At 35.5% G+C, this 16,081-nt stretch overlaps 1 protein-coding gene across 3 annotated transcripts in view; it reads left to right on the plus strand.

Annotated features, from left to right (window-relative positions):
- The window catches only part of PHIP (pleckstrin homology domain interacting protein), a 107,353-nt gene extending 91,772 nt beyond the window's left edge, over positions 1-15,581 (plus strand). For 2 of the 3 annotated variants that reach the window (XM_059842570.1, XM_059842572.1), the window contains exons 33-40: positions 1,608-1,680; positions 2,076-2,126; positions 2,418-2,567; positions 4,016-4,168; positions 6,180-6,343; positions 6,819-7,099; positions 7,432-7,593; positions 9,359-15,581. In XM_059842570.1, coding sequence (XP_059698553.1) covers positions 1,608-1,680; positions 2,076-2,126; positions 2,418-2,567; positions 4,016-4,168; positions 6,180-6,343; positions 6,819-7,099; positions 7,432-7,593; positions 9,359-10,014 — 1,690 coding nt within the window. In that variant the 3' untranslated portion in view covers positions 10,015-15,581. The remainder of the gene's footprint in view (positions 1-1,607; positions 1,681-2,075; positions 2,127-2,417; positions 2,568-4,015; positions 4,169-6,179; positions 6,344-6,818; positions 7,100-7,431; positions 7,594-9,358) is intronic. The other variant, XM_059842571.1, reaches the window with a different exon arrangement.
- The last annotated feature ends 500 nt before the right edge of the window (positions 15,582-16,081 follow it).

Raw genomic sequence — 16,081 nt, forward strand, 5'->3', positions numbered from 1 at the left:
TAAGTTAGTAGTTCTAATTTTGAGGTTGAATACTGGCTATGTTAACATAATTCTAAAATCTAGATTACAGTTTATAATAGGGTTTGAAAATGATGGTTTATATGTATGCGATGTAAAAATTAAAGGCTTTGTAGTCAACTGCAGTTTGCAGTTATCTTTTGAACATTCTATTATCTACAGACAAACTCAATGACAAATATTTAAGATTTTTCAGTCAGTTGACACATCTACAGAGCTGAAGTTTGTAAGAACTTACTGTGCTCACAGCCTTGGTTTGCTCGTACAGAACGAGTGCTGCTGTTTCCACCTTGCAGACACAGCAAGATACTTCATTAGTTTACCAAAAATTGTGACATTTTTAGTGATTTAGTTTGTCAGTGTTAAATTGAATCTAGTTCTTTTTTATTTCGTGTGTTCTTAAAAACCATTAGAACTCTGTTAGTATTTGGAAATCTAGGAGTTTGAGTCCATAAATAAATCTTCAATTTCTCTAGTGCCTGTGATTTCTGATATTTGCTGGAGAATGTGAAACACTTGACCACTTTAGACATTAAAAGTTTTAGTGAAGTATATACCATTAGGAACAGACACATATCTAAAGGGCTTTTCTGTTACTAATTTTAGTCCTTAACATCTTTGTCCTACATGGGTTTTTTCCTGATTAATTAAGAAGCTCAGGGTTTTCCAAAGTGTATGTAGCTCAGAGTTTTTCAAAGTGTATGTTTTTAATTGGCTTAGTTAAATTAGTGGATATTCTTGGATATTCTTATTTAATAATGGGCTATAGCTTGAGTCTATTAATATACTAATTTAAGTGAACTAGCAATTAATGTAAAGCCCAGGCTTTATGGTTGCAACTGTAAGGTACAAGGCCTAGACAATGGAAAGCAAAGCCCATGGTTCTAATGAGAATGTACATCTTAGTTTCTTACATCACCCAAGTATCTTAAAGAGCTGAAAATGGGGGATGGTAAGGCAGCAGCCTGTATTAGAGATTCTGATTCCATGTGGAGTTGCTGAGTGTTTACAGGTACAAGTGGTAAAAGTGTTACAAACCACTTTTCTTCCCAGTGGTTTGCTACATAGTAGAACACCTTTGAGCTTCCTTTGTAGAGGAGTTTTACACATTAATCAAGAATGGAGAATCATCATGTTTTGCTGATTTCATTATGCAGGTTTACACAATAGCAGTGTTAGTCCTTCCACACTTGCATTTTAAATGTCATACATTGTGAGTGTTAAATTAAATAATTAAGTTGCACTTCTTTACAATAAATTTACTGTAATGCTCCTTAAAAAGTTGGGAACCTCAAACCTTTTATATAGTACAGTATTAGATTTTTCTGATGCTGGCAAATGCACGGTAAAGGATTATGATTTCTAGTTTTAAAACATTCACACTGTTAAGTGATCTATATTTTACAACTTTTTGAGCAGATGGTTAGCTTGACTTATTACTTCAATCTCTTAGTATTCATATAGCACTAAACACATTCTTAATTTATTTGAAGATTGCTTCATAAATATTTTCCTTTTCCCAAGCAAATTACAGTTGATTCCACAGATGATGATGGAAAATAAATGTTATCTTGTGTTTCTTTTTACAGAGACCAGAGCTGCTATGACATTATTCCATTATACAACGCAATGAAGAAGAAAGTGTTGTCTGACTCTGATGAGGTAAGTGGTTGTGTCTTGGGCGTTGGCATTGACGCACTGGAGAAACAAGACGGCTGTCTGTCCTGTGGAGTACCAAAGTGCTGCTTTCAGTCACTGCTGGGAAGTGGAGTGTACTTTTCTGTCAGTACAATGTTTCTTCTTGTCAGCTGGGAAACTAGGTGAAAATCTAGCCTCCTCTCTTCCTTTAGTGCAGAGAGCTTTAATAGTTTGCTGGAGGATGCTGATTAGATTTCTGAGAGGTTCTCAAAATTGACAGTCATATGAAATGCTTCTCAGAGGGATGGGGGCAGGACTGTAAAGACTCAATTTATAAGTTTAAAACATAAAAGAGCTCGCCTACTCATATATGCTTATATTTTTTAACCTTTTTATGCGACTCATTATCTTGCTCAAAGGAAGAAGAGAAAGACACAAATGTGCCAGGGACTTCCACTAGAAAAAGAAAGGTAAATGTTTTAAAATTTTTTAAAATCTATTTTTAGTGCTACAATTGCTAAAATATATTTGTAAAAAATGGATGTAAAACTGAAATATTTCTAGTATTAAGTGATGTCAGCTTTTTGAAAGTTTTGAACATAGTGATATGTTTTTCTACTGAACTGTTCAATGTAAAAGTATTTCTGTCTGTGCTGCTGCATTTTGTGAATTCATTTATATCCTGTGGGGTAACTCTTCCATTAGATTTTGTAAAAGCAGCTAGTTTATTTAATATACACCAGGCAATATTATCATTTCAGGATCATCAGCCGAAGCGGCGGCTACGGAATAGGGCTCAGTCATATGACATTCAGTCATGGAAGAAGCAATGCCAGGAGCTGCTGAATCTCATTTTTCAGTGTGAAGACTCTGAACCATTTCGACAACCAGTGGATCTTCTTGAGTATCCAGTGAGTATTTAAGAACAAAGTGACTGGTTATAATCCAGTTGTTAAGTGGTGGGTTGGTTTGTTTTTTTTTTAAACTTTGACCATTTCTTTAGTTCTTTCAATTGAAACTTCAGGCAGCTGTAGTGACAGAATTCTTTTCAGCACTTCATTGTCACTTATTTAATAATGCTTACTGTTTTTTTCCAACTAATTTTAAAATAAACAATACTTCTCTGCTCTCAGATACTTTTGTTGGAAAATATTTTATATTCAGGGAAAATATTTTATGTTATTAAGTAGATCACAGCTTTTGCAATTAAGATGTCTTTCCTTTTCTGACTGAAAAATGGTCATATATATGAAATGCATATATTTGGTTGCTGTATGTGATGTGTTGTCAAGGATCATTGGTTTCATTTCAGAGTATAAAAACATTAAGATGATATGAAAACTTCGAGTAATAAAGCAAAGATTTTGCTTGCTTTCCTTCTAGTGTATCTTAAATTCTGTAAAATATGACTCCAGGGTGATTAACTTGGGCAAAATTAACTGTCTCAATCAGAGAAAAGAAATGCTTCTCTTTCAGAAGTCACTAGTAGATCTGTCTTGACACTTCTGCAGCCACTGGGTACCATTACTTTCTATGTAACCTAGACTTATGCTGTGGCCAACTACAAGTGGCCCTGTATGTTTGAGATCCTCAAATGAGCTGATTGAGAGCACTCTGCTTGGCTTAGGCATGAAATACACTGGTCCCTGGTGTCACAAGCCTGTCTAACATGCAGAGGCACTCCTGCAGGTTCTATTTGCTCTGATGGATTAACTTAAACTTTTTTGTTAAATTTGGTATTTAGGCTTTTTCTTGTATGAACATGTCTCTGTTTCTTCCATTGCCTGGAAAAAAAAATTTCTGTTATTGGCTTGACTTGGGTCCTACCTAAGCCTGTGGAGTTTTTGATACTTCGTTACATTCATAAATTTTCAGGTCTCCATTTGGGAAACTGCTCAGGTTTCAGAAAGGATGTGATAAGCCTCTGATCAGGCTCAAGTATTCAAACTTCATATTTTAAGGCTAATATGTGAGAACAGTATTAGTTTTAGTCCTAAGTTTGAGCTGCTAAGCCACCCAGAAGGCTTGTAGTCACACTTTCATATCACTGTTATCTTCCTGTCAGTGTGTCAGTAATGCAACCCTTAGGGGACACCAAATTCTGAGCTCTGCATTTCAGTAAATAGGTTTATAAAATGAATTCAATCATCCATCAGTTAACTTCTAACCTTGACCCTACTGAGTACGTCTGCAAGGGAGGTATATTAGTAGAAAGGGGAAAAATGTCTTCAGCAGTCTTCTATACCTATTTAAAGAGGATATTTTGGTTTAAGAGGTTTATCAAACTCATCCTAATGAAAATTATATATTAAGGCTTGGGAGAAAAATTGTAATAAATTTCTTTGCTATTTCCAAACAGGATTATAGAGATATTATTGACACTCCTATGGACTTTGCTACTGTTAGAGAAACACTGGAAGCTGGCAACTATGAGTCACCAATGGAGTTATGTAAAGATGTGAGACTTATTTTCAGCAATTCCAAGGCCTATACACCAAGTAAAAGATCAAGGGTAAGATTTTATTGTTTTCCATTTGCTGTTGTATGAAAGAACACTTATATCTGAAAAATATAGGACCAAAAAAACAGAGAGACAGTGTAATTTGATTGCTTTTAAAAAACAAGTTTCATTATTTCTGATCTTAAAATATTAATATTTCTAAGAAACTATTACAGCTTTATATTTGAAGGGAAAGGAATGTGTGCTTTTTGAATACCAAAAGTTCTGATGTTCTGCATGTGTGTTTCAAAAGTAAATATTACAAAGTGGGTCTAAACAGAAAACCACATGGAAGAAAAGTTCTGCAGAAGCAGGATTATGAGTACAATAGTGAAAATTAACTGATATTTTGGGGAAGAAACCAGATTTTCAAAACAAATACTCAGGGAGCCTCTCTACTTTGAAGATTGCCCCAAACTGAAATATCCATGTATAGACAGAAAAGGATGTTGAAATACTGTGCTGTTCACTACTGTGCAGTAGGATTGTGATGAAGCCCTTACAACTTCTGGGAAACAGGACAGTTTACATCAAGTGTCAGCTTACAAAGCTTTTTGTACTGAGATGTCCTGCCGGTAGTAGGTGCAGTATCTGATAGCAGTTAAATTATGGATGCATATTTACATTGGTTCAAGGCTTCTGTGTAGCTTTTCTTCTATTAATGCGTGTTAGGTTTTAAGACCAGAATTATTAACAGCTTTTATGTTTGGCTGTTCTAAATAGCTAGTTAATCATTAGGACTTGATTGTTTTAAGACTTGGGCACAAATTTCTTCATAGGTGACTAGCAGGATCAGTGATTACTCTCCAGTCAGTAGCAGACAGGCCCACTCACTATTGAGGCTGCCATACATCATAAAAGAATTACTCTTTCAGTTGCAGCAAGTGGCAGGGCTTTTGGGGCAGGTCTGGATTCTTTTGTGGTTTTTCTTTCTCTCTTTGACCTCATCATAGCTGACATTAGCTTTGTGTGGTTTTATGGATTCTTTTGACATTTTCATTTCTTCCATGTTTCATCCAAACACACTGGTATAGTAATAAATTTGTCTTTTTTTGTTTTACTTTGGAAGTGGAAGGCTCTTATGTCGAGTTTTAATATTCTAGAACCTATGTGCTTTCAATGCATGCAACATGTAGTGAATGTCATATTTATACTATGTCATGCACTTATATTTTTAGCATCTTACTTTATGTCACTGATGCTTATTTGAACTGTAAACTGATGTCACTGATGCTTTCTTGATCAGTAAACCTAATTGACACATCAGACACATATTCCTTTGCATGCTCTCTCCAGTAACATGTGCAGAATCAGCCAAACCTGTCGAGTCTGGTACTCAGATGGTTTGGTCATTAAGTAGGAACTGGTTCAATGTTGTCTTTGTGTTTCATTGAAGGTGCTGTGTCTCCTCAAAGTACAGGTCACTTTGGTGTTTTTTCTGTTTCCAGAATTAATAGCATCTGTGCTCAAATAATTACTTGTGATCTAAACTGAATTTGGGAGTCTCTGTAAATCATCCAAGTCTAGAGTAGGGAAAAAAAAAGTGCACCTACATAATTCCAATACATTTATTGTACCTGTTGCAGCCAACTTACTTGTAGTATCAATTCATCTATAAAAGGAATAGACTGGTGTTCAAATATAGGATATAAGGATGCAAGCTAATAGAGCAGAAAATAAGATTTCTTGACCCTAGGTGTGATACAGCAAAATAACCTTAAGGATCTCTCTTTGTGATTTCTGTTGAAACTAGAAAGGGATACAGTCTAGAAAGGCAATTGAAAGACTTGTTTTTCCAATTCTTCCTTTCCTGTGTCATCTTCAGTTGTGATACACTTTTCAAAACCATGAAAATAGTTAAAGCAAACCAACACATAGCATATATTTATTGAGGCAGATGATAAATTTCCCTAAAACATTTCTATATAAATAACTTTACTTTTCTAGCCATTGTTTGGTAATAAATAAGTAAAGGGACACTTTGGAAAAGTATCAAACTTGTTTACTGGCTTTTCTTTTCCAGATCTACAGCATGAGCTTGCGCCTTTCTGCTTTCTTTGAAGAACATATAAGTTCTATTTTATCAGATTATAAATCTGCCCTACGTTTTCATAAAAGAAATACAATAAAGAAACGAAGGAAAAAAAGAAGTAGAAGCAGCTCAGTTTCCAGTAGTGTTGCATCCAGGTACATTAATTCCTTTACAGTATTCATGAAATGCTGTGAAATTTTGACATACCTAAACAATAAAACTTAGTGTGTTTTTTTCTTAATACTTCCTTTACTATTCCCTATATTGCAGAATGGTAGCTTTGACATGCAAGTCCCTATGATGTGGAAGAGTTTTAAACTTTACTTAGAGCTATCCTAGTGTAAGTGCTTAAAATTCAAATAACTGCTAAATGTGTACAGTAAAACAGCATCGTTAGGATAGTGATGGCATCATGCTTTATCATATAACTATAGTATTTATTGTAAAGATTCACTTTCCAGAAGCTCACAACTTACATGAATTTCCACAGTAAATGCCATATTTTTAACATACTTCATGCAGAGGTGATTGTTTTACTCCCACAATCTCAGACACTAGCATTTAATTTTATTTATTCCTGTAAAACAACAAGGTGGTCATCCAGGATACAAATTGTTGCTCCTTTTGCAGCCCTGAAAGGAAGAGGAGATTAATAAAACCTCAGCTGAAGGCAGAAACTTCTGCCACTTCATCATCGTCTGCACCTGCACGGTCGACAGCACTGAGACACGCTCCGCCTCAGATGAACGGAAAAGCCGCTGAGGCCTCCTCCCTTGTGCGGACTCGAAGCAATAGGGGGATAACAGATGTGGCTGTTACAGAGCAACCATCCACTTCTTCAGGAGCAAAGCCTTTAACTATAAAGCCTTTAATTACAAAGCCTAATACTACTGCAGGGTCAGGAAAGTCAGGCAAGTTGGGGCGCCTTTTGTTTTGGTTTTCTATTAAATTAAGCCATGAATGTTTTTAAAGATAAAACTGGTTCTTTAGAAATGTAATATATTTCTCTCCGTTAAGACTGGTTCTGTTTTCAAACTGATGGGCCTTTGAGGCTCTTCAGAGGAAAATTGAAGTTAGGCTATATTGTTTTATCTAGGAAGCTTTCTCCCTTTTGGATCACAGAGTCAAATTGTTTGTAGTAGAACATGAGTTCCATTTTAACCCAACAAGACTGAATGTAGTATAAATTACTTAAGTATAAATTACTTAAGTTGATAATTTTTTTTTCTTTTTATCCTTCCAGTACTGGAGAATTCAACCAAACATTCCAAGAACCAGAATATCGTATCAAGCCCTTCCCCATCTGATTACAGTCATAACACTAGGAATAACTCCACAAAAGAAAATCCAGAGAAAGAGAAGCAAATCAAGCGCAAAGTAAAATCTTCCACTGTTAATCCACAAGGTACCAAATTTCTCTGGAACTTCCTCCCCACCCTCAGAGTTATTGATGTAGTCACTGTAGTGTTGTACTTTAGTTGTGGTAATTTGGGGGTAGGGAAATTAGAATGCATTACAATTTAGCAGAATAGGGAAATCTAACAGAAAGCTCAGTCACCATTAGTTTCCTTCTTGATGAATTAGCATGGTTTTGACTACTCTTAACACCATTTCCATGGTGTGATAGCTGTTGTCTAGATGATTTTGAGACGTTAACATATCTGTACCTTAATTTAAATTATGACAAATGTCATGTTAAAAGTTTCTTAAATCCAGAGAAGACTTCTGCATGGTCACACTTTAAATGCTGTGTGTTTAATCACATAAAACTTCTGTGGATTATATTTGGGTCAGTAGCACTGAGTGTGATGACATTCTGCGCAGCAGCAAACATAAGGATCAGAGGATCCCAGCTGCAAATTCATTCCTTCACTCTTTGGCAAAAACTATGCAGCGTTTACTGCTTCTATTTAGTATATTTGAATGGCCTGCTTGGACCTAGTTTATGAAATCTCCTGAGTACGCTTGCTTGGTCTTTTGATGTCAGAATACCTTAAAATTCAAAGCTTCTGTGGAGGCTGAAATAAGATCTCCTAGTCAGAAAGCTTTCCTATTTATGAAGGAACTTTGAACTGTTGGGAAGATGCTTGAAGCAGGTAGATTCACTAAACACCTTTTCTCTGAAAATGGGGACACAGCAGTCTGCAAATTGGGTCCCATCTAATTAATCTGCCTACTCCTTGTAGTCCTCTCCCCAAGGAGTTCTTTCTTACTCATCCATGCTTCGCAAAAAGTAGCTCTTGGTCTGATAAGTTGAATCATCTGTCCATTGCTTGTAAGCTTTCTCACAAAGGCCCCAGCTATTCCCACATTGCATGGCTAAATATGCAGCTGTTATAGGGTGGGATGTCAAGGATTTCTAAATGTTGTTGACATGGTCCTGTCTCCTTACATCCACTCATAGGACAGAGGAGGCCTGTGCTTTTAGTGCATGATGGTGCACATTCAAACACAGCAGAAGCTGTGTGTGGGTGTTTCATGAAAGGGCTGCAGGAACTATCATGCTGGCTATGAGCCTGTTCTTGGCCATATGTTAGGCAAGGCTGTAGTGTCAGAACATCTTTCTAAGAGGTCCAGTGATGTGCCCCCTGAGAAAGTTGATTACCCCTCACATAATGAAAACTCATACCCTGTAAAAGTCTCCAAGCAAGTACATGCTGATGTCTGTTAGTGTGAGAAATCTGTACAAATTTGATACAAAAGAGGGTACCTCAGGTTGAAAGAAAATGTTTATTTTTCCAGAAATGACTTACTGTGAAGCATTCCCTATCCTTGCACCATTCGCAATGCTTCTTGAGCAACTTTTTGCTGTTGCAGATACAAAATATAAGTTTTGTCCACTGGTGTTGCATCATCTGAGAAAAACCCTTCAGCTCTTCCCTTTTTTCCCTTCTTTTTTCCTTCTGCATTTTTCCTGGCTTTTTTTTTTGTTTCTTGTTATTTTTTTTTCCTTGCAGCTACCATGTGCTAAATCCAAGAAGTTAATCCTCATTCCATTGTAGAACGAAAGTCTCTGAGCTCAACTTTGGGTTTCTTAAATTTTGACAGATTGGCAATCACTGTGAATCCATTCAGATATTTTAGTAAGAGTTTTATTAAGGCAGTGTGAAAATGAATGTAAATGCAAATCTGTTATGTGATGTGTATGTTTCTGTACCATTTCTTTACAGCAGATTGCAAGAATAATGCTTTGGCATCAGGAAGCATTCAGGTAAATGGACATGGAGGACAGCCTTTGAAACCTCCAGTTAAAAGAGGTCCTGGACGGAAGCCCAAGGTGGAGGCTAATAACAGTAATAACAGTAGCTGTGAAGTGGTGGTGCACAAGAAAAGAGGCAGGAAACCAAAAAAGCTACAAATTGTTGAACAGCAAAAGGATGCAGAGCAGAATACAATCCAGACCACAAGGGACGTACCAGAGGAAGCCTCTGTTTCTACTGCATGCAATTCTCTTTCTGAAAATAATGTGAAGGAAGACTTGTTACAAAAAAAAGGCCGAGGGGGTAGAAAGCCAAAAAGGAAGATAAAGAGCCGCCAGCCAGGCTCAGACCTCTTAGCTCCTGCAAATGTTAAAATGCAAACAAGAAGCAGGAGGAAAAAGACACACGAGCCTATGGAGGAGGGTTCTGAAGAGCTTAAAGATTCTGAACCTCACATGAGAACTAGAAACCAGGGTAGGAGGACAGCCTTTTACAATGAAGATGACTCTGAGGAAGAGCAAAGGCAGCTATTGTTTGAAGACACCTCCTTGACTTTTGGAACTTCAAGCAGAGGCAGAGTCCGAAAGTTGACTGAAAAAGCAAAAGCTAATTTAATTGGTTGGTAATTTTTACCAGGGGTTTGACTTCAGAATGCTATGAAGCAGGTACAGTTAAGGAACAGCAGAACAGACTTCTGCTTCCCTGCTGCTATTATGGGTTAGAAGAGTTTGTTCTGATTCGAGGAGAAAAATTTAGCAAAATGATAAACTGAAAGAACATTCTTTAAAAGAAATATATATTTTAAACTTTTGCTATTTATTGCCCTCCAAATAGGTTATACATTTCAACAGTCATTTTGTTCACAGTTGAGAATAATTGAAGCAGTTTCTGACTGACGTATAGAGTTCAGAGAGACTCTGCTCAAGTAGTATGTAATATCTCTACACAATTGAAAAAAGGTAATAGAACTTTTAATTGCCACAAATTGAAAACAGAAATCTATTTTTGACCAAGCAAGGTACACTTTGATTGTAAAGTCAAGTCGCCTAGGAAGGCAGACTTTGGCAAAAAGTGGCAGTAAATTCACTTGCATTTCTATTAAATAATAAATACCAAACTTTGCTAATCCGAAAAAGTTGAATTTCAGTTGTGATGGAATGTTCAGCTGCAAAAGAAGCCTAGCACAGGCCATTGTTTATCCAAGTTCTGCCAAACATAGCAAAAATGTAATCACAAATATATATATATCCACATTGGAAAAAGTTTGACTAATGTCTAATTTTTCAGACCTTGATTCTTGTATCAATCACTAAATCTCTGTTTATTGTGCCAAAGACTGAGAATCAGTGCAGTGGAAAACCTTTTTTTCTTTTTGAGTGTCAGTACAGCATACCATTTGCAGTGATAAAAGCTGTGTCTCGTTTTAAATAGTAAGTTGTTAACATTGTTCTGAAATGTATCCTTTTTGGTACTTCTGGTAGAAAATAATGCACTGGTGGGGTCCTTTGACAGAGATGTTTTAGTCTAAATGTATAATTGGTTAAAGGATTCAAGGAAATTACAGGACAGGTATGGAATTATGATGTTTACTTTCTGATCCAGATTGATAGTTGTTTCTACAACTTTAGACATGCTAAGAGGCTGAAATGACCTACAAAGAATAGTGTATGTATATATATTAATATATACATAAACACATATGTCTAAAATATTACCCAGGTATAAATTTTTTTCAGGATTTTTTAGATAGCACTAGAATTGAAAATTTTAAAATGTCATACTTTATAGTTTAATTTTAAGGGGAAGATTGGTTATTTTCAATTATTAGGGTTAAAAGGCCAAATCACTTTTTATGCAATCATGTTTTATACAGTGGTCTCATTGCACATTGTGTTTTTCTGCACTTTTTATGGTATATCACGCTGACATATGTCAATATACACCCTAAAGAAAAATTCCATTTAATGATTGTGCCTTGTATTCTATTATTTCTTGCATCCTTACTAAAATTAAGTTGTCTATTGTAAATGATAACTATATGACTTAGGGGAATGTATTGTTATATGTACTGCTCTGGAAAAGAGAAGCAGTTATTTATTTGTTTATGGTACATTTAGTTATTTTATACCTTTACAAACAAACCTTAATACCATTTTCTATCACTTAAAAAAAGTATTGTCCAGTTTCAAGGAAAAAAAATACATAAGTAGTGGTATTTACTGAGATCTGGTATGGTACAAAAATGTAACCAAAATGTTCTGGTTATACTTTTTTTTTTGTTTTTACACATCATCTGCAATGTCTGAAAGGGAAGACATGCAGAATTAAGATCTTAAATTTGCACAGATTCTTTATATGTATTTGAGGCCTGATTCTTCACTCTTTATTTTCTTACAAAAAAAAAGCCTAAAAGTTTGAAGAAAGAATATTGGTACTTGCCACCAGGAGTAATAGAAATATGCTACTGTGGATAGCAGATTAGTATCCACCATACCTAGTTTTAGGTAGTTCATTTGGCCACAAAAAATGGCTGAGATATTTTCCAGATCCTCTTTGAATTGTTATGGATGTGAATTTGGGGGCCAGGGATTAGTTTGTATTTGATTTGTTGGCATATTTATTTGTTCTAACAAGCATTTCTTTATCATCTGATTAAAAAGGAGTCACTAAACATGTGGTAAGATAACAAGCTACGTTTGTACAGTTGCAATACAGCTTCACAATTCAAAACTGATTGATCCTACTTGTTAATTTTGTCAGATCTCACTGATGAAGGCAATCATTTGAAAATGTGTAATTTCCTGATGTTATCTGCATTGTAATATATAAAATAGATTATATCTAAAATTCATCCTCTGTATTTACTCTGTTTGTAATAATGTTTTATATGGCATGTTTATGTATATATTTATATATCAACAATACCTTGTGTGTAAGTTTTGGAGACTGAAATAATCTGCATTCCCTTAATAGCAGGTAGAGGAGTGTACATCTTAATTTTACAAGGGTGGAAGGCCTTACCTGCAGAACATGGGTACTGCTTCCCACCCAGTAATATCGGTGACTTTAGCCAGTAAGTTTTTGATTCTTATTAGATACAATAATGTTTTTCCTTTAAAAATAAACTGTGGATAATTTGGATCAATTTTTAATAGAAGCAACGCTAGACATTTATTAGAAATTAATACCAGATTTATTTAAAAGTTATATTTTTTATAATTTAATTTCACTAGGTTGCAAACTTTATTTATGAGACTTTGAGTCACCATCAGACTGTATTTTGCTTGGGGAAAAATTTATTATTTGAAGTGGTTGTGAGATACTGTATCAATACAGAAAAAGAGCTTTTGATTACAGAGTCTTAGGTTTTTAAATGTGAGCAATAAACTAATGGTCAGTGTTCTGAAATAATTTAAGATCTATAGTTATATGCATGTTTTATAATGCCATCTCAAGTACCTAACAACTAGTTCAGAAAATGGAGTATCAAAACCTCATGTGATTGTTTTACATTTGCATTGTAAATAACATAGTTTCATAGTCACATACATGCAAATGATCTGGCAGCAATTAACTCAGTTTTATTCATTAAATTCGTTTATATTTGGCATGGAGATATGAGGATACTGTTCTGGTACTTCTACCCTATACTGGGAAAGGTTAAAATTGGTATTTGCTGCTGAGTGGTATCTTGATAACAGTGTGTTCTTTAACTGCCAGTGAGGAAATACTTCTGCTTCTGTCCTAAGTGTGCTCTGAATGTTTAACAGGAATCATTGTACCTGTGCCTACATACTTAACAACTCTTTAGCCACTCTGTTTCTGTTGTTAGTGTGTTCTCTGGGAACTGAACTGAAATCTTACCACTGTAGTGCTCAAAATTATTGTCAATATTGAACTAGAGCTCTTTGTCACTCGGCAAGGACCAGTGATACAACTTTGCAGAGAAATGTCTTCCTCCAGTGATTCGACTGCTGTGATAAAGATTTACAGATGTTTATTTGTACAGTGTCCAGTTTGTACCTGTGATCAGTTTGTTGATAGACTTGTAAGGTTGAGTTGGTTGAGTTAAATATTACTATGGCTTAATATTTGTAAAGATATTAATTGATAAAGGACCCTGATGCAGCACGTATAGATATTAATATCTATTAAAAAATGAATTTTAGTGTAGAGACAACTTATTCACTATACTGCTGTACAAATATTTTTAAGTACCTATTCTGTGCCAGAGGCTTTTGTCTTACCAAAAAAAGGACTACATGCAACACAAAAAATAGTCTGTCCATTCAGTAATTTCAAGCTTGTTATGATTTTTACACCTCATTTTAAAATATTTTGCTCACATTTGTTGAATCGAGGACTACAAGTAAATGCTTTAGCGTGTAATTTGAATTTGGGCAAATGTTAAATAGTTGATTGGTTCTATAAAAGCAATAGGCTTAACTGGATGGGACCCTTTCACCTTGTATTTATATAGTAGATTGGAGGTGAGAAGTTTTTAAGCTCACTTTCATCAACATTCACATTTTATTTGTAGCATGTGAATCTCGCTGAGGTAATTTTAACATCACTGGTCAATTAAAATACACCCATACCACAATATTTACATTGTGTCCTGAGTCCTTACCTTATTCTAAAATAGTATACTTTTGTTGACAGTAGATTGTCAAAGGTTTTTCTTTTTGCTTTTTTTTAACAGTGTTTAAAAATATTTAGTTATAACTCTGCTACAGTGCTGTGATAGTCAAGGTAGAGGGTTTTGAAACCTCACCTAGAAACAGCAAAAGCTCATTTTCTGTTTACGACCTAAACGAAGACAAATGAACTGTGTAAAATGAGTATATCTTTTCTTTTATCCCTGAAGTTCTTGTAACAGTTTGGATTCCAAGGGGACCTAGATTCAACTGATAAAAGGGCTGTTAGTTTTCTGCTGTAAATTACTGTATATACATGTTTGTTTGTTTGCAGAGGAAAGTGTATTACATTTCATAAATCTGGTCAAGGCTTGACAATGTGCTTCAAACACCAAATCTGGCATTGACAGCTTACGTAGCTTCTTGTTTTTGAATCGTGAATGCAGCTTGCTGACTTTCTATGATGTCTGGGGGAAATCAGCAGGTAGCTTTTAAACCAGAGCTAACCTCCAGGTGCTCTTGTGTTTCTGCTGGTTTTGATGCGGGAATTTGCCATGTCATTTTTACAGTGTGTTAGAGAAGGAAACATGCCAGGAAGCCAGATTAAAAGACATCTTAAATTGCAGAAAAAGGTGATTAGCTGCTTCCCCCTCACCACCCCACCCCGCCTTTTCCCAAGGTTCTAACAGCCTCAAGGCACTCTGGAGAGAAACCTTATATGCTGCAATAAAATAAGGGTGAATAAATTGAGCTTTTAGGAGGTATGTAGTGAGACAAGTAGTCATTTGGGTCCTTTTTAATGCAGATAAATACATCAGGAAATTCACTTCAAATAATGCAAACAATACATTTTAGGGAGGGAAATTAGTACTATACTATGAATTTCTACACTGAAAGAACAAAGAACGAGGTCACACAAATGAGGAGTAGAAAGAAATAGAAGTACCTATCATGTACTGTGTGATGTACATGTACTGTTTTGTGCTTACAACTGTGCAGGTTGGTTTGCTAATGCATTGAGACCATACAGAAGTTACATTTTTGGACCATACTAAAACTGCAGAATTGTGGTGGACAACTGGATAATGATCATGTGTGAATTAAATTCTGTCATAATGTTTCAATATGTATAGAATGGAGCTCAACTTCAAGTAAATTACCTAGAAAGGTTAATTTTAAAACTGACAGATTTTCAGATTAAAAATTACACTTATTTTGTACAGAATTATGTAAAACACAAATCTGTTGTATGTAATGAGTAACAGTTTTGAAAACTATAATTCTTTAGCTTTATCAAGGCTTTTTTCCTTCCAGAAATCTAGATTATCATGTTATATATAACCTGAAGTATCTCACCAGGATAACAGTGCCCTTTCTTTTTGTACATATGGATTGGAAATTTCTTTACTGTTATGTGGACACTTTCTATGTTAGTTTTGATGCATAATACTTTGAATCCTTTTATACAAACTAGAATGTATGTGTAAGAATTACTGTCACTGCAATGTAGTAACTACAAACTTATTTTTAAATAAATAGAAAACATGTTTTTCTAAGTTGTCCAACAGTGTTTTTATCTGGTAATTTACTGTGCTATGGGATGATTGGTTGTGTGTTTTTCAGAACTCCTTAAATTGAGTTCCTCTTGATTCCTTGTGGAATATGGAATAGCTGTGTCTGGTAATATGGTATAGTGGGTAAGTGGGAACAGACAAAACTGGAACCAGAGCACTGTCTGATAGAGATCAGAATTTGCTATTTGGTAGGGCTTTTCACTAAGCCCTGCAGTTCAAGAGGCAATATAAAGGCAGTAGCATCTGGCACTGAAGACACCTCGTTGAGTCCTCTTAGCTCACTTTCACATGTGCACCAGGGCACCTGCCTCTAACCCTCCAGGAAGCCTTCCCTGTTCAGGTGACAACTGTACCAGAGCTACGTCCAATCCATGGAAATCTCTGCTTCCCAACAGCTCTAGAAGAGGCTAGAAACACTTTAGCAGAGAGAATTCCCTGTCTTCCTCCTGTAGCGTACTTCTCGGCAGCCTAGCTGCCCTGAG

This window comes from Haemorhous mexicanus, chromosome 3 (assembly GCF_027477595.1).
Source record: "Haemorhous mexicanus isolate bHaeMex1 chromosome 3, bHaeMex1.pri, whole genome shotgun sequence".
Taxonomy (NCBI): Eukaryota; Metazoa; Chordata; class Aves; order Passeriformes; family Fringillidae; genus Haemorhous; species Haemorhous mexicanus.